Source organism: Camellia sinensis, chromosome 6 (genome assembly GCF_055761805.1).
Source record: "Camellia sinensis isolate YWXY chromosome 6, ASM5576180v1, whole genome shotgun sequence".
NCBI lineage: Eukaryota > Viridiplantae > Streptophyta > Magnoliopsida > Ericales > Theaceae > Camellia > Camellia sinensis.
In genome coordinates this window covers 148,780,833-148,802,708 of record NC_138966.1, presented here as the reverse complement: position 1 = coordinate 148,802,708, position 21,876 = coordinate 148,780,833, and the positions used below count along the sequence as shown (strand labels likewise).

The 21,876-nt window shown below is 36.1% G+C and overlaps 2 protein-coding genes and 1 long non-coding RNA gene across 5 annotated transcripts; 2 read left to right on the top strand and 1 right to left on the bottom strand.

The window, feature by feature from the left end:
* Positions 1 to 1,629: 1,629 nt before the first annotated feature.
* Positions 1,630 to 16,302, top strand: LOC114305250 (2-isopropylmalate synthase A). 3 transcript variants are annotated; one of them, XM_082872680.1, is made up of 12 exons: positions 1,635 to 2,396; positions 4,292 to 4,505; positions 4,591 to 4,671; positions 5,646 to 5,738; positions 5,839 to 5,925; positions 7,338 to 7,438; positions 13,400 to 13,433; positions 13,521 to 13,595; positions 14,400 to 14,483; positions 14,571 to 14,705; positions 15,818 to 15,960; positions 16,097 to 16,302. In XM_082872680.1, the coding sequence occupies exons 1-12, from the start codon at positions 1,765 to 1,767 to the stop codon at positions 16,221 to 16,223; spliced, it is 1,806 nt and encodes a 601-aa protein (XP_082728806.1). In that variant the 5' UTR covers positions 1,635 to 1,764; the 3' UTR covers positions 16,224 to 16,302. The 3 variants fall into 3 exon arrangements, 1 of the variants encoding a protein (XP_082728806.1); XR_014331290.1 differs by lacking the exons at positions 13,400 to 13,433; positions 13,521 to 13,595; positions 14,400 to 14,483; ... (1 more) ...; positions 15,818 to 15,960; positions 16,097 to 16,302 and adding exons at positions 4,785 to 4,861; positions 9,819 to 11,121; positions 11,289 to 12,974 and having other exon boundaries at positions 1,630 to 2,396; positions 7,338 to 7,416; XR_014331291.1 differs by lacking the exons at positions 1,635 to 2,396; positions 4,292 to 4,505; positions 4,591 to 4,671; ... (7 more) ...; positions 15,818 to 15,960; positions 16,097 to 16,302 and adding exons at positions 8,704 to 9,675; positions 9,819 to 11,121; positions 11,289 to 12,974.
* On the top strand, positions 5,023 to 5,335 carry LOC145792137 (uncharacterized). Its single transcript, XR_014331293.1, has 2 exons — positions 5,023 to 5,149; positions 5,231 to 5,335. It is a non-coding gene; the product is annotated as an uncharacterized LOC145792137 (long non-coding RNA).
* A 1,022-nt stretch (positions 16,303 to 17,324) lies between the features above and the next one.
* LOC114302848 (protein-S-isoprenylcysteine O-methyltransferase B) lies at positions 17,325 to 18,343 on the bottom strand. The gene has a single exon (XM_082872681.1). The coding sequence runs from the start codon at positions 18,190 to 18,192 to the stop codon at positions 17,599 to 17,601; it is 594 nt and encodes a 197-aa protein (XP_082728807.1). The 5' UTR covers positions 18,193 to 18,343; the 3' UTR covers positions 17,325 to 17,598.
* Between the last annotated feature and the right edge of the window lie 3,533 nt (positions 18,344 to 21,876).

The window sequence follows — 21,876 nt, the reverse complement described above, 5'->3', positions numbered from 1 at the left end:
ATCAAATGTGTCATATAAATGTAAAACTTACATAAGACCCACATACTAATATAAATCTCATACTCATATAAAACATTTAGGGGTTGTTTGAGATGAACTATATAAATGCATTTTTTGACTTTTTGAATGAAAAAGTAGAGAAAAAAAAAAAGATTGTTTGGGATAACTTTTTGAATTTTTATTAAAAAATGTGTATTAAAATGTTGTATAAATAGCAAAATTATCGTATTACCCATGTGCCCTATGCATACTGAGAGTGATGATTGAAAGAACCAGTACGGATTGCTTTGAAATGAGATGGTGGGAAGGCATGCTTCAGAAAATATATATATATATATATTGAAGTGATGGTACAAACTCACGTGTATACAGGAACATGTTAAAAAAAAAAAAAAACAATTAGATGACGCTTTCCTCCAGTCCTTCATCGGACTAGATGGTACTATTGGGCCCGTAGGGACCCACCACAGGTTCCGATTCGATAATCCGAACCGTCAACGTGTAGAACTCGTTGAGCACTATATGCTTGTAAAAAATCATGTTGATCGGATATCGATAACTATGTGATCAAATTAGTTTTGTATAAAAAAAATAGATGGTGAAAAATAAACGACTGAAAAAAATCTGATTTGAACACATAGCTATCGATATCCGATCAACGTATTTTTTTACAAGCATATAGTACTTGATGAGTTCTACATATTAACGATTCGGATTATCAAAACGGAACCAATGGTGGGTCCTCACGGGCCCAACAGTACCCTCTAATCCGATGAAGTACCGAAGGGAAGCCTCATCTAATTGTTTTTTTGTTTTTTGTTTTTTTAACACGTTCCTGTATACACGTGAGTTTGTACCATCACTTCAATATAAATTTGGCTTGTGTACTTTTTTTTTTTTTCTTTTTTTTTTTTTGTACGTTTTTAGTGATTAATGATAATTTTTTAATTTTTTAATAATTTTTTAACTTTTTATCTTTTTATCTTTTATAAACAATCCCAAACAAGCACTTAGACCTTATTTGGCATATACTAAAAAAGTGTCACTATCCTATTTAAATCACATCATCTAATTTAAGTCACATTTATTATCTATCACACCACTTCAAACCTAACACATATTTCATAACAAATCAAAAAAATACATTTATTTAGAACATCTCAAACAAACACTTAATAAAAAAAATTTGGTAAAACTTTTAATCTCTAGTATTTTTCAAAAACATTTGGGTCCTACCATTTTTTTAATTTTTCACTCATAAACCTCCAAAAATGATTTAGACATCTAAAAATAGACTTTTAATAAAGTATTAATTTATCTTTTTCTACTCTATTTTTTATCTTTTACTTTACTGTTATTTTTTTCTATTTTTTAACAACAATGATACATCCCACTAATTTAGAAGCACTAATAGAGCACTAATGAGGTGGAAATTCAAAAAAAAAAAAAAAAAAAAAACTTAAGGCCAAAACGTCATATCAATCAGTGAAACCCATTTTTTAGAGCTCCTTTAGTGCTCCCAATTTAAAACTCCCAAACATTTTTCATTTTTTAATAGGTGGATAGCTCATTAGAGTTGTAGCGGCACTAATTAGACCTCTGACTGCATAAACCTCGTCACCTGCTCCCTCTCGATATGGTTTCAACCGTCCATTTCCGTTGTACCGAAAAAAAAGATAAGGTTTCAACCCCACTGTTCCATCAATTCTCTCTCTCCTCCACAGAGACAGAGAGAGACGTATTCAAGCTTCTCTCCCTGCATCCATGGCGTCTCTCTTCACAAACCTCAATTTCACTCCCATCTCCCACTCCTCCACCCCCACCCAAACTCGCTTCCTTCTCCATTCCTCAATTCAGCCCAAAACACCAACCCCATTCGCCTCCATCCTCTGCTCCTCCGTCACTCGCCCAAACTACATCCCCAACCGCATCCCCGACCCCCGCTACGTCCGCGTCCTCGACACCACCCTCCGCGACGGCAAACCGTTCCCCGGCGCCAGCATGACCAGCAAGGAGAAGCTCGACATCGCCCGGCAACTCTCCAAGCTCGGCGTCGACATTATCGAGGCCGGCTTTCCTGCCTCCTCCAAAGACGATCTCCAGGCCGTCAAAATCATTGCTCAGGAGGTTGGTAATGCGGTGGATGAGAATGGGTATGTGCCTGTGATTTGTGGTGTCGCGAGGTGTAATAAGAAGGATATTGATGCGGCTTGGGAGGCTGTGAAGTATGCCAAGAGGCCGAGGATTAGTACCTTTATCGCCACGAGCGAAATTCACATGGAGTTTAAGCTGAAGAAGACGAGGGAAGAGGTGGTCGAGACGGCGCGGAGTATGGTGAGGTATGCAAGGAGTTTGGGTTGTGATGACGTTGCGTTCAATCCAGAGGATGCTGGAAGGTCGGTTTTTGATCCTTGATAAACTCAATTGTTTGGCTTGGTTCATTATAGTTTTATAATCTACTTGAGTTGGAGGGTCATAGAGCTAACACTCTATTTGGATAGGGTGATTTGATGAGAAATGACTCTTTCTCATGTTTGGTTTATAAATTATGTGAGAAATGGTGAGAAAGATAACACTCTTATTTTGCTTATTTTGTTTTCTCACAAAAAGCGGCGAGTTTTGTTGAGAAACAAGATGATTAGTTATAAAGATCAGTTTTGTAAAATTAGTTTGCTGAGGAAATAAGTTAAATCCAAATTTGAAAATCTTCCTATGCTTAAGATGATGTAGCATTAGTTGATCGACAGCCAGTACCCCAATATTGGTGATAATTTTGAAGTTGTCACCAATAATTGGAGTTGCTTATTGATTATAGCGAAAACTGTGTTTTCTATACTTTCTTCATTGAATATTGAAGGGTTGACATATGTTTTATACTGGAATTCCAAAAAATTTCTATTTGTTCTATCTTGCGTGAGTCTTCACAACTTCTGATTAATAATGAAGGATATTGTGCCTGGTCACTAGCAATTTCTATTTCTTCTTTGTTTCTAGCTTTTGTTCCATGATATATGTTTTTTTTTTCTTTTTGATCGGCAACAAAAAGAACCTTCATTGAAAAATTAAAATAGAGACACAAAGAGGACAAGGAATCCACAAACATATCTCCAATGTGGATCCCCTTTAAACGATGGAGAAACAAAAGCCCAAAACAATGTCAAGAGACGCACTCTATCCCACAATGAATCCAAATCTTCAAATTTGTCTTCAAAGATCCTTACATTCCTTTCCAACCAAATAGCACAAAAGATTACGAAGACAATACAAAGCCACTACACTTTTGCCATCTTCTTGCCTCCAAAACCCTGGAAATCAATTAAAGCATGTGAAGACTAACACTTGGAGCCACCCAAAGTGAATCAACCAAAAGAAAGAGTCAATGCCAAAGATTAAGAACTAGATGGCAATGCAAGAATAACTGGTTTAAAGATTCTCTGTTTCTTCTACACATGATGCACCACTGGTACAAGGAGTTTTGAATGGGATCCCAATTTACTTTCTGTCTATATTCAAGATTCCAATTTGGATTGCAAAAAAAATTTGAACAATTGATGAGATTTTTTTTAGGAAGGGAAAGGTGAGGGCAAGAAGGACCATCTGCTAAACTAAGAAATAGTCTCACTTCCTAAGAAGAAAGGGTGGTGTAGAACCAGAAGACGAAAGGCGGCACAACCTACTCTAGGGTTTATGTTCCACAACCTCCATATATATATGGCTAACATAGCTAATAAGGAAATTAAAGAAAAACGAGAAATAACTAAGTTGGAAATAAAATCTCTTAAAAATTTTAGGGTTTAATGAGGTGAACCAAGCTTTGCCGGCTAAAGTCTATTTACATCATGTCTTACTTCAATCACTTTGAGCTGTACCAATGAATAGTTCTTGTTGCATTGCCGAAGGGTACTATTTGAGCCTTAAGGTGGTTTCATAATCTCGGGTGTAGAACTTTTTCATAACCAAGATAAGAAAAGAGGGGAGGAAAAGAATATTGAAGTCTTAAGTTGCAAAGTTAGTTGAATTTTGTCAAACTTCCATATTATTGTCCATCTAAGGAAAGACAGATATTACATCTAATGTTTTTATTTTTTTTATTACTGGTTTTTCATGAAGTAGTTTTGAATTAGGGCAGCTGGAAAAGCTTTTAATGATCTTACTATGTTAAACTTGGTATCTGTCGTTGATTATTATTTGAATTTCATTCCTATTGAATTTAGAAACAACTTGCTAGAATACTGGTCTTTGTTGGCAATATCTTCTTGTTAACATATCATTCCCTTTTGGTTCTTGACAGATCTGATAGGAAGTTTCTTTATCAGATATTGGGTGAAGTTATTAATGCAGGGGCTACAACTGTCAATGTCCCTGATACTGTTGGGTATACTGTGCCCGATGAATTTGGACAATTGATTGCCGACATAAAAGCCAACACTCCTGGAATTGAAAATGTGATTATTTCGACGCACTGCCACAATGATCTTGGGCTGTCTACTGCCAACACATTAGCGGTATGTAATTATATTGGTCTTCTTGTATACATTTAAGGGCCACATAAACCAAGGTGCACTCATGTGTTAGTTCATCTAAATTTAGGGGGCATGTGCAGGCTCAAGACAAGTGGAAGTAACAATCAATGGCATTGGTGAAAGAGCTGGTAATGCTTCATTGGAGGAGGTGCGTGTTGTTTACGCGAAGTTTGATAAAAAAAAGTTGCAGCCTCTTCATTTCATGGAAGCTTATTTTTTATGTGGTTTATGGACTTCTGTTGCTCTGCATGGAGCTTTCAGACAGCTTTTATGAACCTAATGATGCAATTGCATTCTGAGCTTGATACTGATGTTCCTTCCATTGCTTCTCCTTTAGAGTAAGCAACAAGAATATTTTTAGCTCCTTTTCATTTGCTTGTGGACTTTTTCTGCAGGATTTTCTTTCTCAAAACTGGATTCAGTTAGTCTATGATGAGTGACTATGTTGTGCACCATCTTCATTGTTGTTTTGCGTTAATGGGGCTTTGAGGCATAGGGCTAGAGCTTTCATTCCTTCCTGTGCTGGTAGTTATCTAATACCTTTCATAGGGCTTGGGGAAAGCTTCAGACACAATTTCATTTGGAATCATATATAAATTTGCAGCTGAATGGTTTATATTTTCAAGGTTTCTAATCATCATTCTGTTTTGATTATTAAATTTGGATTTACATATAAATTTGCAGCCTAATGGTTTCTATTTTTCAAGGTTTCTAATCATCAATCTTTTGCGCTATGTGTTTGCTGTCCATGTTTGCATCCTCAACATTTCCTAAAAGAGAAACAAATGAAACAGGGGTTCATTCATATTCCTTCTGTCCCTGAAAAAGTACATAATGTAGCCTTTACAACATTGGTACTCCATTGCAATTGAAACATCCATGCTTTATCAAACCATTAAGATTCTCGGTGTATAAACTAAATGAAACTGAATACAAAATTAAATTACTGTGTGTGTGTGTGTGTGTTGTATGGCTCATGCATCCCTTAAATTATTTTAACTAAGATTTCCTTTTAAAGTTTTTACTTCTATTAAATTTTCCTGAAGTTTTTAAGGTTTTTTTTTTTTTTTTGAATTTTAAACTTTTATTTCGATTAATGTGTGTTTTTTTCTTCCAAAATAGGTTGTTATGGCCCTTAAATGCCGTGGAGAACAAGTGTTTGGAGGACTTTATACAGGGATCAATACGAGACAGATTGTTATGTCAAGCAAGATGGTAGTGTTTCTGGGATTTGTTTTGCAACTTTTAACATCTATTTTCTCCTTAATAAATTTGCTTCTGTTATGATTTTTTAATTAATGCATATTTTTTCTAGGTTGAAGAGTACAGTGGACTGCATGTGCAACCACACAAGGCCATTGTCGGGGCTAATGCTTTTGCTCATGCAAGTGGTATCCATCAGGTTGGTTTGTTGTAATAAAAATGATACAATGATTTGTTTCATCTTATCCGTTTAGTATCCCTAACTTTTACATTCATGTGACTCATTGCTATGTTTTTCTTTTATATGAAATCTTATTACTTGATTGTTGTTGTCCTTCATGTTTTAGGTGCACATCTACTTTCTGACATCATTGCCATCTTAATTGTTTTTAATAAATTATTTTTTGTTGTGAACCTTCCTTTACAAATGCGACTGTTTATAATGGTATCTTGTGGTGTTGTTTGAATAGATGTAATCTACCCATGTTGAAAGTGGTTGAGATGGTGTCGTAAACACACAAGAAAAAATGTCCCAGATTTTGATTAGTGAAGAAAAGGTCTGTACGCAATGAGGTCTCTAGTAGAGGGAAAGGTTGATTGGTAAAATAAAAAATCAGCTCAATAAGGTGTAAAATAAGCTTTTACGAGTTAATTTTTCTTCTCATAAAATCCAAAGTAAAATATACCCATTTGGCTGAAAGTGTAGTGTCAGATATTATTGTCTATTCTGTGATTCCTTTCTTTTCTTTTCTTTTTCCCCTCGTCATTCCATCTCTTCTGCTTCAATGAGATCGTATAGGTTGTACAACGATCTAGGGACTTCGAAGATTGAACAAAAAAAATTCATTATTCAAATCGATGAAGTCTCGAGAGGGGAAACGGTAAGGATAGCTGAAAGAAATAGAATGCATAGTTACACATTAACCTTGGACTTGGGGGGTATCTCTTGGGCTATCCAGTCTCTGAGGCTGTAAAGCAGATTGATTGAAACTCTTCTTTCAGGAAATATAGAAGCAGCAATGCTAAGGTTTGGATTCAGAAGTATTCAAATAGTAGAGGTATCTTCATTGAAGTTCTGAAGCTAACCGGTAATGGTATTCTTCCGGCTGGTCAAATTTGGTTGTGAATCTTAGGGAGGTGTTGTCATGTAAAGGGCTTGAGCAGTCCCATTCTGGAGGACAGATCTTAGCTAACAAGCTTGTTAGTGCTTTCTTTATTTTCATGGAAGAGTTCATAAGGCTATTCAAGGAGAAGCATCCAGAAATAATTTGTGGCTGTTATTGGTAAAGCTGGTGGTGCCAGATGGAAATCAATGACATGTTTAAAAAGCACCTTTGGATTGTACAAGGGAAGTTGGGTCTATCTTTTATTCTTTTGTTCTTTTTTTTGTTTTCGGTTTTTAAACCTGTATAAGGGTTGTGCCCCCCTAGCACGTTCTCTAACACAATTTTATTTGTTGCCAATCAATATGTACATACACATATATAAATCTGAGTAATGCTTAGTTGGAAAACGAATGTCTCCTGTATCCCAAGTTTATCATCTTTGTTCTCATCTCCAGTATTGGTCTAGGCCTTTAAAATTGACTTTATAATGCTTTATGTTTTGTAGGATGGAATGCTTAAACATAAAAATACTTACGAGATTATATCACCTGAAGATATTGGGCTTCAACGGTCTAATGAGTCTGGTATTGTCCTTGGAAAACTCAGGTCTGCTATGCTAAATTTCTACTTCCCATACTGTGTGTTCTTTCTTCTTCTTCTTTTAAACTTCTTACAATTAAATATACTTGTATATGCTCTTCAACAATATATCTTACTCTTTCGTCCATTGAATAGTCATATGAACAATTTATCTTTCATCATTGATGTTTTTTTGTTCATGCATCCTAATCTGAATGCATGGCTTCATCTTTGGATTTTGAGGACACATTTAGGACTTTAAAATCTTTATAGCAACGTGTTAGAATGTGTGAGGATATTTCCTATTTTTTTTCTAATTCAGTCTCTTTATTTGCTGTAATGGGCCTTTATTTAAGCCTTAACTTATGTTTATGATTTAATATAAAAGGGTATGATAAACCAATCATACCCTAACTTTTTCTCTTCTAAAATTAACGTGGTATCAAAGCAAAACTAGAAGAAGAAGAAAACAAAAACAAACCTAGACGTACCACAGCACCACCACCTCAACCCGAAAGCCCCAGGCGAAGCCACAACACCACCATCTCAGCCCGCAAGCCCCAGGCAAAGCCACCTAGGGTTCTGACAGTCCCAGTCGAAGGCACCTAGGGTTCCGACAGCCCCAGTCGGAGTAACGACTCCAGTCGAAGGCACAGGCGCATCTCTCTCTCGACTGGCTTGGAGCCATGTGGTCTGTCTTCGTCGACATCTCTCTCTCGGTCTCTCCATGTAACTCTTTCATCTTCATCTCTCTGTGTGTCTTCGTAATATGTAAGTCTCTCTGAGTCTGTATTCTCCTCTTCGTAATCTCTCTCTGCCGGTCTTCTCAAAAAAAAAAAAAAAAAAAAAAAAAGAGAGAAAATAATAATAATAATAATAATAATAATAATGTTCTCTTAAATTTATTTTAAATTCATTATTATATTTTCCCATCCTTCGGGTTTGTGATTCACTCTAGATGTGTTTGTGAGGGTTCCGTCGCGATGTCTTTATGGCCGAATTGACTAGTGAGTCTACTACTTCGCAGCTTGCTCCACAGGGCGCGAGTCCTGTTTTGACTACTTCGATGACCGATTCTCTCCACCCTGGCCAGAAAATCACCACCTTTCTCTTTAATGGTCAGAACTATCTAGCGTGGTCGCAGAGTTTGACTATATTTTTGAAGAGTAAAGAGAAGATGGGATATGTTGATGGGCGTGTTCAGGCTCCCAATATCACCAATACAGGTTATGATCAGTGGGAGATTACCAATTCTCTTATCATGGGTTGGTTGATACACTATGGTTCCGGAGATCGGTGAGGGATACTTGTCTATGGACACAGCACATGATATTTGGGAGGCTGTGGCCACTACATATTCCCGCAAAGGTAATTTCTCATAGACTTTTGAGTTGCGACGCTCTATTGACCGGTCTGTTCAAGGTGAGATGACTATTCTCCAGTATTTTACTTTCCTTAGCAATGGGTGGAAGCGACTTGATCATCTTCAAGACTACAAGCCTGTCTGTCCCACAGATTCTGCTGGTTACCGGAAATTTGTTGAACAAGTGCGAGTCTTCAAGTTTTTGGAAGGTTTGAATGTGGAGTTTGATCCTGTTCGGAGTCGTATGCTTGGTACGGATGCTCTTCCTTCTCTCCAAGAAGCGTTTGCTTATATACAGAATGAGGAAAGTCGTCGTTCTGCTATGCTTCCAACTGCCTCTTTTGATCAATCTGCCCTAGTTTCTGCCCCCTCTCGAGATAGGGATCGCGGTTCTCGTCCTCCTTCTGAGAAGGATACTCTCTTCTGTGATTTTTATCGTCGCCCTCGCCACACCCGTGAGACTTGTTGGAAGTTGCATAGGCAACCATCTGGAGGTCGTGGAGACCGTTCTGGTTCTCGCGGGGGTTGCTCCGGACAGTCTCGAGGCCGTGGGCCCAATGCCCGAGCCTATCATTTTGATGCAGTTAAGCCACAGTCCACAGCTCCAGTTGATTTATCTGTTGATATCTCGGAGTTTTCTACTTCTGAGTTGGCGGTTGCTCTTTGCTACTTGTTAGACCGTCGGGCCTCTAGTTCATCTTCAGGTAATATTGCCCAGTCAGGTAACTTAGCTTTTTCTACAAGTGCTTTCCTCTCTCATCAAACATTACCTGGATTATCGATTCTGGTGCTTCCGACCACATGTCTGGTTCTTCTGATTTGTTCTCCACATATACCCCTTCTTCAGGGCAGGATAAAGTTCGAATTGCTGATGGTACCATTTCTTCTGTGTCTGGGAAAGGTTTAATTCATGCCACTGCTTCTCTTCCTTTATCTTCTGTCCTACATGTTCCCAATTTTAGTGTTAATCTTTTGTCTTGGAGTCGTATTACTCGGGACTTAAATTGTAGTGTGACATTTTTTCCTGATCATTGTTTGTTTCAGGACCTTATCACGAGGAAGATGATTGGCAGTGGTAGACACGAGAATGGTCTCTATATCTTGGATCAAGCAGACAAGCTGGCTCACTCATCCATTCAGTTTCCATCTATCCAAAAAGACATCTGGCTGTGGCATTGCCGTCTTGGGCATCCATCTTTTTTGTTACTTAAGCATCTTTTTCCCTCTGTTTTTTTGAAAAATAATGTTTCTGAGTTTCATTGTGAGTCGTGTCAACTTGGCAAACAACACAGAGCTTCTTTTGCTCCTTCTATTAATAAAAGTTTAGTTCCTTTTTCTTTGATTCATTCTGATGTATGGGGTCTCTCTCGTTTTGTATCTTTAACAGGTCAAAGATGGTTTGTCACTTTTATTGATGATTGTTCTAGGACCACCTGGGTGTATCTTATGAAGGACAAATGTGAGGTGTTTTCTGTGTTTCAAAATTTTCATAAAATACGTTGCACTCAATTTGGGGTAGTTGTTAAAATTCTGCGTTCTGATAATGGTGGGGGAATACATCGATTCTGGACTTGCCAGCTATTTTGTCGCTCATGGTATTATTCATCAAACTTCTTGTACCAATACCCCTCAACAAAATGGTGTTGCCGAGCGTAAAAACCGGCATCTTCTTGATATTGCGCGTTGTTTATCCTTTGAAATGCACGTTCCTCGATCCTATTGGGGGGAAGCGGTTCTCACTGCTGCCTTCCTCATCAATCGGCTTCCTACCCAGGTTCTTCATAAACAAACTCCTCTTCAGGTTTTGTTCGACTTCCAAGCTTCTGCTGCCTTCTCCATTCCTCCCAAAACCTTTGGGTGTGTGTGCTTTGTTCATAACCATTCTCCTACCCATAGTAAGTTGGATCCTCGGTCTCTTCGGCGTGTCTTCCTGGGTTACTCCGCCACTCAAAAGGGCTACAAGTGTTATCATCCCCCCTCTCGCAAATGGTTTGTCTCTATGGATGTGTCTTTCTTAGAATCTCAGTCTTATTTTCTCTCTTCCCCGGTGTCCCTGTCATCTCTTCAGGGGGAGCCTTGGTGTGAACAGACTCCTGTATCACTATACCATCACCATCAGTTATTGCGACTCCTGAGACTATTATTACCGATGATCCAATTATTGAGAATGCTGACTCTCCATCTGAGAATGCTGACTTTCCATCTGCAGTGAAAGACGGCAAAGTGTATGTCAGGGACAAGGGTAAACAGAAAGTTACTTGGGTACAAGAGACCAATTCGGATTCTCTACTGCTATCTTCTTCTTCTGATGAGTGTCCAGAATCCTCTTCTTCTGGTGAACCTCCAGGTAACTCAATTCTTTCTGATCTAGATGTTCCCATTGCTAAAAAGAAGGGGGTTAGGTTGTGTACTCAACATCCTATTTCTCATTTTATCTCCTACACTAATCTGTCTTCTTCCTATAAAGTTTTTCTGTCTAAAGTTTCTTCTGTGAGTCTTCCTTCCAATTTTCAGGATACTCTTTCTACTCCTAAGTGGAAGCATGCCATGATAGAGGAGATGAGGGCGCTTGCTAAAAATGGCACTTGGGAATTGGCTGCGTTACCTAAGGGTAAACGACCTGTTGGATGTAAGTGGGTGTACACTGTAAAGCACAAAGCCGATGGTTCAATTGAATGTTACAAGGCTAGATTGATGGCCAAGGGTTTTACTCAGACTTATGGAGTAGACTACCATGAGACATTTGCACCGGTTGCTAAGATGAATTTTGTCAGAGTCCTTCTCTCCCTTGCCTCTAATCTTGACTGGCCTCTCCATCAATTTGATATGAAAAATGCTTTGCTCTATGGAGATCTAGCAGAAGAAGTGTACATGGACATTTCCCCTGGCTTTGAGGATGTTAAAACCACAGGAAAGGTGTGCCGGTTACGCAAGTCACTTTATGGCCTTAAGCAGTCTCCTAGGGCTTGGTTTGAGAGGTTTACTCAGGCCATGTTGAGATATGGTTTCAAACAGAGTCAAGCTGATTATACTTTGTTTGTGAAACACTCCTCACATGGTAAAACGACAGCCCTCATTGTCTATGTGGATGATATTGTACTCACAAGGGATGATGTTGAGGAGGTTCCTCGGTTAAAGGAGTATTTGGCTAATGAGTTTGGAATCAAAGACTTAGACAACTTGAAGTACTTTCTAGGCATTGAGGTTGCTCGGTCCAAAGATGGTATTTTCATATGTCAACGAAAGTATGTGCTTGATTTGTTAAAAGAAACGGGAATGCTTGGAAGTAAAGCATGTGATACACCACTAGAGCCCGGACTAAAGCTTAGTGAGGATCAAGGAGGCAAGCCTGTAGACAGGGGGAGATACCAGAGACTAGTGGGTAAGCTTATTTACTTATCCCATTCGCGGCCTGATATTGCTATTGCAGTGAGTATGATTAGTCAGTTTATGCATGCTCCACGTGCAACTCACTTAGAGGCGGTTATGTGGATTTTGAGATACTTGAAGTCTTCTCTGGGAAAGGGTCTTTATTTCTTAAAGCATGGTCATCTCAATGTGGAGGCATATACAGATGCTGATTAGGTTGGCTCAGTAACTGATAGAAGATCCACCTCTGGCTATTGTACCTTCGTTGGCGGAAATCTAGTTACTTGGAGAAGCAAGAAACAAAATGTTGTTGCGCGGTCTAGTGCAGAGGCCGAATTCAGAGCTATGGCTCATGGTGTGTGTGAGCTTTTATGGATTAGATTATTATTGCGGGATTTGGGGATTCATCAGACAAATTCTATGAGGCTATACTGTGACAATAAGGCCGCCATTAATATAGCCCACAATCCGGTTCAGCATGATCGGACCAAGCATGTGGAGATTGATCGGCATTTTATCAAGGAAAAGCTTACTAGTGGCACTATATGTACGCCTTTCGTGCGGTCTGGGGATCAATTGGCTGATGTTCTTACCAAAGGATTAGGGATTAAACCGTTCCGTGACATTCTCGACAAGCTGGGCATGAAAGATATCTTCGCACCAGCTTAAGGGGGAGTGTTAGAATGTGTTAGGATATTTCCTATTTTTATTCTCATTCAGTCTCTTTATTTGCTGTAATGAGCCTTTATTTAGGCCTTAACTTATGTTTATGATTTAATATAAAAGAGTATGATAAACCACTCATACCCTAACTTTTTCTCTTCTAAAATTAACACAACGTCCATCTAGTAAATCCGCAAGTCCAAATAAGATAGTAATTAATCAATCTTTTCGTGAACCATACAGAAATGACTTGGTGCCAAAAAAATCAAATGAATCATGCTAGTCAAAAGAACTTGTCGTGGCCTTTCACAGTTAAATTTTAATAGAGGGAGATTATTGTGTAAGCCTGAGTTTCTAATCGTGCTAGCAATAAATATTCTTCTTTTATAAAATTTGTACTCTTGCAATGCAATAATGGTGGATATTCTGTGTTATTTATTTTATGAGAGAATAGTAAATAGTGTATGGTGCTAATATGATGAGTGTTGGTACTTGGTGGATTGAATATCTCTTTCTCTAGATTATTATATATATATATATATATATATGTTGAGTAATTTCATTCCATTTTTTGTGAAAACTTTTGGGTGCAGCGGACGCCATGCTTTGAAAACTAGACTTTCGGAGGTAAAGTGTAATTTTCATGTTTTTCTCAGAAAATTGTTTAAAATCCTCTTTGATCTCAAGCATTAATGCTCTACTTCGCTGTTTCAGCTGGGTTATGATATTGATGGTAAGGAACTCGATGGTCTCTTCTGGCGTTTCAAAGCTATAGCTGAAAAGAAAAAGGTAGAGGGGAATAACTTGTACTTCACAATGGTGGTTGATATCCCTAAATCAATTAGTTAAAAATATATATTGCAAAGACATAGGTGTAACAGGTTTCATTTTAAGGACCCGTACGGCCACAAAATGGACTAGTTTAGATTTATCATGGATTACATGCCAATGATGCTTTGTGATAGGAGAAGCATTGTAGTCAGCATGCTTCATCTTCTTTGCCTTAATAAATAATGTTGGCAATCTCAAGTAAATGATGGACGAAAAGCAAAACAAATTTTGGCAAAGTTGTTCTTCACTCTGCCAAATAGATTTAGAGCTGGGAAGTATCATGTATCCATGTATTGTGGTTCTACTTCTTGTGAAAATGCTATTTGTCTGCGAAATCTTTGCTATAATGCTCTAATGCAAATTTTGTCTGCGAATTCTTTGCTATAATGCTAATCCATGTATTGTGGTTGTACTTATTGTGAAAAGACCTGTTTTTATAATCAAGATTATTTTGTCTTTGCTGTATAGTTTGGTTCTCGGGGTTTGGACTTTGTGCCTTTGAATAGGTTTAGGTTTTTGGTGTAAAGTTGTTAGATCTCTGTTCTTGTATATTGGATAGGCACTCCCTCAGAACCTTTACTTCTATCAATAAATCTTTTAGTTATTAAAATAAATAAAAAAGGTATAACCTACTCTTCACACTTGTATGGACACAAAAAACACAAATCCACTTTACTTCACTTTACTGTTATCACTGTTATAATGTTATCTGTGTATTCTGAATTAAGACACTCAATCATAAATTATTTGGTTTGGTCCCAGAATATTACCGATGATGATCTGAAGGCACTGGTGTCAGATGTAGTTTTTCAGCCACAAGTTGTTTGGAAGCTTGGAGATGTTCAAGTATGCATAGACTCTCGAGTTTCAACTTATTCATTATTCGTTTAAGCTATGGCTCTAACAATTAGTTGGAAGTGACCTGACAAACAGGTTACATGTGGAACTCTTGGTCTTCCTATGGCAACTGTTAAACTCATTGATGCAGATGGGGAAGAGCATATTGCTTGTGCAAATGGAACAGGGCCAGTTGATTCAGCTTACAAGGCTGTTGATCACATTGTGAAGGTTTAAAACAGAAACTTACTATTTTCTTTCCCCACAATCTTACTATAAGGTTTAGGACTTAAAAGACACTTGCACAGAGATGCACCCTCTTCTGTGAGTGGAAGAAGGATAAAGGGATACCTTCATGCCAGATAAAAGGTCTAAATAAATGGATATGGGCTGAAAAAATGTGGAACCATATGGGGGAGCTTCTATTTCCACACACTACTTTCTTTCAGTTCACACATCATTTTTCATTCGGATATCATCTTCCAAACAAAACTACTTGATAACCAAAACCTATGTTTCAGAAATCAGCTTCTGAACCAAAAGATATAGCCTAACCATAGGTTTTTGTTCAAAATTTGATTTCCGAACCATGTAATTTTGTTCAGAAGTTGATATCTGAACCAAATAAGTTGTACTTGGGCATAATAGATTTCATGCCTTGGCCTTGGGTATAGATTTTTGCTGGTGTTTGGACTAGAATTGGAAGAGATTTCTGTACAGCTATTACATCCTGGTGGAACATTTGTATACAATTACAACTCAAAAAGTATCAAAATTTTAACCAAAACCTGCTATAATCCAGAGCGTAAAAGTTATTCACAATTTAGCCAAAATTAATCATCAATATACAGTGCCCAATTATATCAGTATTGTTGATAATAATTTAACTATCCATTTTCAACAAGAATTTTTTTACATTGAGAACTAATTTTTTCAGAAAAAAACATAATAAAAAATAGAACCCAAGTCTGCAAAACAGTTAGTTTGGGAATGAAAAAGAACATGTGATTTTAGTTTGAAACTTAACTCAACTCAACGTTTATGGACTATTTAAATCTTGTTTTGCCATTCTACTCTATCAATGGTCATAGCTTCAACCAAACATGTTAACATGTCTGACTTTTACTTTCTCAACCCAAAATAATTTTAGCCTCCTTCCCTTGCACTACTATCATTAAGAACAATATCATTCTTCATTACTGAAGCAGTAGTTGGTTACAATGTTGTGCAGCTTGAACCGATAAGTGTTCTTTTGAGTTGTGGATCTTTTATTCTGCATTTGTTCATATTTCTCAGCATGGAAAAAATTATTTGTAATGACTACTCTTTCTCCATATATACAGGTACCTGTAACTCTTCTTGAGTACTCCATGAATGCTGTAACAGAAGGCATTGATGCAATAGCAACCACTCAAGTTTTAATTCGTGGGGACAACAACCATACATCAACTAAAGCTAGTGAAGAAACTGTCTGTCATGCATTTAGGTATGACAATCGCTTAAGTCTAGTTTTCTTTTGACTATAATTGAATCATTATATCTATATACTTGATTGTAGTTTACAGTGCTAACTTTTAAATACCTTGAATTATATGATTTATTATCTCTCCTATTGGTGACAGTGGAACTGGGGCAGGAATGGATATGGTTGTCTCCAGTGTCCGAGCTTATATTAATGCTTTGAACAAGATGTTAGGATTCAGGAACCAACCTGAGTTAAAGGTAAAAGCAGGAAATTTAATGCTTTGAACAAGATGTTTGAGAGGAGCAATTGCTTACATTAGTTATATATACTTATTAATGTTATGTATCGGCTTGAGTACTTAAAGTGCATGTAGTAACCGATTAGCCTAGAGATCTATTTTGGGGTTGGAAATTTAGCAACACAAGCTAAACAAAACAAAAAGGCATTACATTTTCAAATAACAATTCAACTCACAACTTTAAATCTTATAACCAAACAAATTTTCTCTTTTCAAAATTCCACTCACAACTTTAAATTTAAATCACAACTACACACTCAAATTATGATTCTAAAACTAAATCAAACAAACTCTAAATCTTTCATATTTTCATCATCTAAATAGAAATGGAATGTTTTGGTATTCCATTGAATGTTGAGCATCATCATCATAAATTCCAACTTCACTAGCAGCAAGATAAAGTTCGTTCTCGAAACGGTAGTGTTATATGCACCAACTAGTATATCAACACTAGTTATGACATTATTATTGATCCCATTCATTAATCACATTACAAACACTAAAAACCTTTTAAATTATGACACATCATCAATGGATACACTAGTTAGTACACTAATTTATACATATAGTATTATTCTTCACGAAATTGAATGGGTGATTCATAATTCCCACTACCATATGTCCATAGCATAATGAGTTTTAATGGGTGATTCATAATTCCCACTACCATGCGTTCACAGCACGATTGAGATTAGCCATGAGTGGTCATTGAGTAGTTTATAGCTTTAAGCTTGGATATGTAAAACTAGTCAAGTCAAGCTAGGTTATTTAAGCTAGTCTTGAAAATTTATAGAGTTTCAAAAAAGTGTTCGAATATGACTTATTTACATAACAAATCAATCTTAATCAAGCTTTTAATAAGCCCAACCCAGTTTTTATTTTTTATTTATGAGTAGTAGATTGTCTAAGTTTGGCCCGAAAATTATTAAATTTTAAAATGTGTTCAGGCTTAACTTGCTTATATAATAAGTTGATCTCAAATGAATTTTTAACGAGTTAAACACGAGTTCAACTCAAGTAACATGATTCATTTTGCAGCCCTATTTACACTTTGTTGGAGACCCAAGCCTTGTAACATACAAAGACATAAGAAGGGCTTTTCAAATTTCATACGAATGCAAAATTAAGCCATAATACATGAAGATTACAAGCAATGCACACCAAACCTATCCTCCTACATTTTCAAATAATAATAGTACGAAGAAAAATGGTTTGGGATCAGTCTGATTGATATTCCACATTCCAATTTATGTATCACAAGAAGAGTGAGAGCCAAGCTGCCACTTAAAATATCTTCACAGGAATTGGTAGATATAAAGCTGCTTTCTTGAGGAAATCTGGTAAAAAACATTGCAGATTTTTCAGCTCACAAATGGAACCCCAGAAGGAACTCGACGGGCATATTCATCATACTCTGAGCCAAAAAACTGCCTCAAGAAAAACTCCTCATATGGTATCCGTTTTGCAAAAAAGCTCCAAACAACAATGGTAAATGCAATCGTTGATAGCGGATTACAAACCATTATCTGCGTGCCTACTGACCAAATGAAAAACCCACAATACCCTGGATGACGAGCAAATCTATATACTCCACTAGTAACCAGTTTGTGATGCTCCTCATGATAAATCTTAATGCGATGAGTGAAGGCCTGACCAGCTGTTACAATCGCCACCTTCCGTATGATTTCCCCAATTACAACCATTACAAGCCCCAAGTTGCTAATCCACCAGTATTCCTTCAACCCGGGGAAAAAGTAAACTTCAAGAAGGTACTCTAGCAATGAACAAATCATTGCCACGAGATAGTTTTTGCTAATTAAAAGAGACGTAAGAGTCACGCTTGATCTACCATGGATGGAAATTGCCAAAATGTATTCAGAAATATGGAAGAAGATTATAGCCAAGAACATTTGCAACAGCTGTCTGAAAGCTGTGTAGCACAAGATTTCTGTCATGGTGCTGAATAAAGCAAATCAACCCTTCTCGAGCTATGAAGTAATCTAACAAGACCCAGATTACTGAGCTATATCCCAGTGAAGTGACATTCTGGGATTATACTTCAGACTTTAAAAATAGCAGACATGGATGGCTCATACACTAGAAAGTAGGTAGGTTCCTACAGTGCAAAAGCATTTCCTGCAGACGAGAGCAACTAGATCAGGAACTAGAAGATTTGTACTAAGTCGTGACAATTTTGCTAAACCTTTTGAACCAGTAGTGGCATGACTAATACAAAATGAAAATACTTAAATGGCACATAATACAAATTAGATTTATGCTGACAGGGAAACATGAGTATAATCTTCCCCAAGACAAGAATTTATTATGTCCTAATTCGCAAAACAACATTACACAGTTGCATAAATGCTAGATTTCATTTCCATACAATACCCTTTCTTATTTCCAAGGCAAGTAGTAAATGCTCATACACTAACTAGAAATGAGAAATTAACTTGACAGGTTGGTGATACCCAAGATGGCCACAAGAATAGCCATGCCTTGTAGCACAGACTATTAGTCAAAATAGACAAATAATATTTCTATAAATTACAGTTAACTAAACCCAGGATGTTTACAATGCATAAGTTCAAAACCATGGAAAGAAACAACAAACAAAGAATTAGTGAGTTTAGATATATAGCACACTTTTTTTCTTTTTCTTTTTTTTGATAAATAAGTTTAGATATAGCACATGCTGAGGATGAGAGCAAAACAATGGTGAAATGAATAATATAATCATGTGCAATGATTAAAGATTGTGCCAATGTGAAAGGTAACAGGATTTTGAACTACTAAAGCCACTACAGGCACCACCGGTGACACAGTAAATAACATCACCGAGTCATATGCTTTCAACCTACTAGAGGCATTAACAAGGATCGAGGGGGTATGAAAAATAGAAGTCAAAACCTACACGATGCCAGTGCAAGTGCTATGTGGCCTCTTCACTAAAAAGTGAGGGTAATGCTACCTGTCTACTACCTCTCCCAGACTTTCCTGTAAGCGGTAGTCTTGTGCAGAAACGATTTTTTTAGTGAATAGGTGAAATATGTTATTTGAAGCATATGATAACATTACAAAATTCAAAATACTAATAGGTGACTCTTTGTGAAGCAAAATGGCGAAGATGATCAACAAAATTAACCCCAAGTAGAAGGAATAAGTTATTTATTTCAACAGTATGCAAACACAAAATATTTAGGGTTTTAGCTCATTTGTTCATAACTTAAAATGAATAAAGGCAGTTCTAACTGCAGACTTCTGTGTCATATGCATAAATAAACCAATTTGTCATATACCTAATTATGGATAGTGAATGAGGATGGAAATGTTACATCAGGGCCACAATATCTTGCGAACTCACATATAAATGAGCTGAAACTCTACCTACTTCAGTGAGGAGTGCATTAAGACCAAGATGTTAACCTGGTGGATGACTTGCTCCCTTACCAGGAGTGATGCATGGCTAAGAAACACACACACACTTCTAAAAAAGTAACGTGTCGGGTCCAACATGGCGCTTGGACACTTCCCAACATTGACACACATGAAACACATTACACGTTTGAATAAACTAACTTGGAATTCAAAGATAAAACAAAAACAATGTCAATTTATACATGTTTTTCTCCCTTAAGACTTTAAAAATTATTATCTTTCACTTAAATATTCATATAATTAATATATAAAATTATATATTTTGCATGTGTCCTCTACATATCGTGTGTTCTGTATTTTTTGAAAGTTTATGCGGTGTGTCATGTGCCTGTCCTGGGTTAGTGTCTTATCAATATGCTATGCAGTTTTCCCTTCCTATCCCTATTCCCATCCTACCAATTGTAAGTAAAACAAACTATAAAATGAGGAATAGAGTACTCATCTCCCTATCTTGTAATAGATAGTTGTTTGACAATGTGCAACTCACCAATGTACTGACTTGCATTATCAAGAGAATTTTCAATTAGGTGAAGCAGGGTTTCACACTTCCACTTTGATGTGCTGTCCTGTTTGAAGACTTCAACTTTTTGGAATGTTTATATTTTCAAATTCATTTACTGGAAGTTGCATTCAAAATCTTCCAATCACAGTAACTAATTTTTTGTTTCCTAAAGCATAACAATAAAAATTAAGAACTTGCATTCATATAGTATAAGTATGGGCACAAGCAATAAATTCAAAATCTAAGCAGAATCTTAAGCAACAAATGACAAAAATTAAGTAAAGAATACATTTTTTTTCCACATATTTTGGTTCTTTGAATACAAAGAGGAAGAAGAGAGAGAACAGAAAGACGAAGAAGATAAAAAGAGAGAGAAACAAAAGGAAAGCTTCGGTGGTGACTGACCTGAACATAGAGCTCCGGACGCGGCGACGTCCATGGACACAGCTTCAACGACAGCTACTTCTTCGTCTTCTTCTTCTCTCTCTCTCTCCTATTTCTATGGGCTTCAAGCTAGGGTTTTTACCTGAGAAGGGTCTTAATTGGCAGCACACTCTTGTGTCAATTTCAATTGGTTAGCACAACCCAAATCTTTAACTCATCTAAATTAATTTTAAATTTGAGTAAAAAATTTAATTTAATATAAAATACTTCAATTTTTTTTTATTAAATTTTTATTAAAATCTTTTTAAAAATTCTTCTTTTATTCTATTTTTTTTTTATCAAATTTGATAGTAAAAAAAATTATCTCTAATATTTTATCTTTTTAAATGTTCATTAAATTCAAATTTAATTAAGAATTTTATATTTTTTCAATTTGATAAATAAAATGATTCTCTCTTGATTTGATGAATATTTAAAAAAAAAATTCATCAAATTTAAATTTAATAAAATAAAAGATAGAGAATTGAAGCCGTTCTTCAAAATTCAATCTTGTAAGACTTAAGATCACGTTTGTTTGGCTCTATAAGGTAAAAGGAATTAAGAATATAATGAGATTAAATGATGAGATTATTATAGTGTGGTGATATTAAGTTAGAGATATAGGATAAAGAATGTTTGTTTGTATACTATCGAATTAGTAATATTATAGATAGTATCAATATATAAAATTAACTAGTGTTTCACCCGTGTGTTTACAATTATTTATATATATGTGAATTGTGATTTTTAAATGTCTTTTTTTTCACACAGAAAAAGAAATATAACAAATGTAGCATATTTTCAATCAATTATTTTATGTTTGCTTTTATTCAAATTTAAAAATAATGTATGGGCAAATTTTATAACTAAATTAAGGAAAAATTTATTCCTAACGACATTTTTTTGCTTCTATATAAATACTTAAAAAAATAAACCTTAAAAAGGTGGCCAATATAATATTATACATTAAGTAAAAAAATGTGATTAGCAATTGTGCTTATATAAATTTACTATAGTTTTAATTTCAAATTTTTAAAAAAATATATTATTTTATTTAGCTAGTACAAATAGAATTTTCTTGGCAAAAAGAAAAGTTATAAAATTTTGTTGCAAATTTTCAAATGTCTATTGTTAAACATTTTATTCTACTTTCTTGTTTGTTTACTTATTTGCTTTTGGAGTTTTAATCTTTCATCTTTGTTTCACATTCATCGTATTGTTTTATTTATTTTTCTTCTTCTTACTTGATTTTCGCATAATACTTCTTTCATAGTGC

What these genes read in the sequence shown, in the direction of transcription:
- LOC114302848 (XM_082872681.1), bottom strand. Translation starts at nt 18,192, where the DNA reads ATGACAGAAATCTTGTGCTACACAGCTTTCAGACAGCTGTTGCAAATG.
- LOC114305250 (XM_082872680.1), top strand. Translation starts at nt 1,765, where the DNA reads ATGGCGTCTCTCTTCACAAACCTCAATTTCACTCCCATCTCCCACTCC. An exon ending in ATGCAAGTGGTATCCATCAG is followed by an intron (nt 5,926 to 7,337) that starts GTTGGTTTGTTG and finishes TATGTTTTGTAG; the next exon opens with GATGGAATGCTTAAACATAA. An exon ending in ACTGTCTGTCATGCATTTAG is followed by an intron (nt 15,961 to 16,096) that starts GTATGACAATCG and finishes TATTGGTGACAG; the next exon opens with TGGAACTGGGGCAGGAATGG.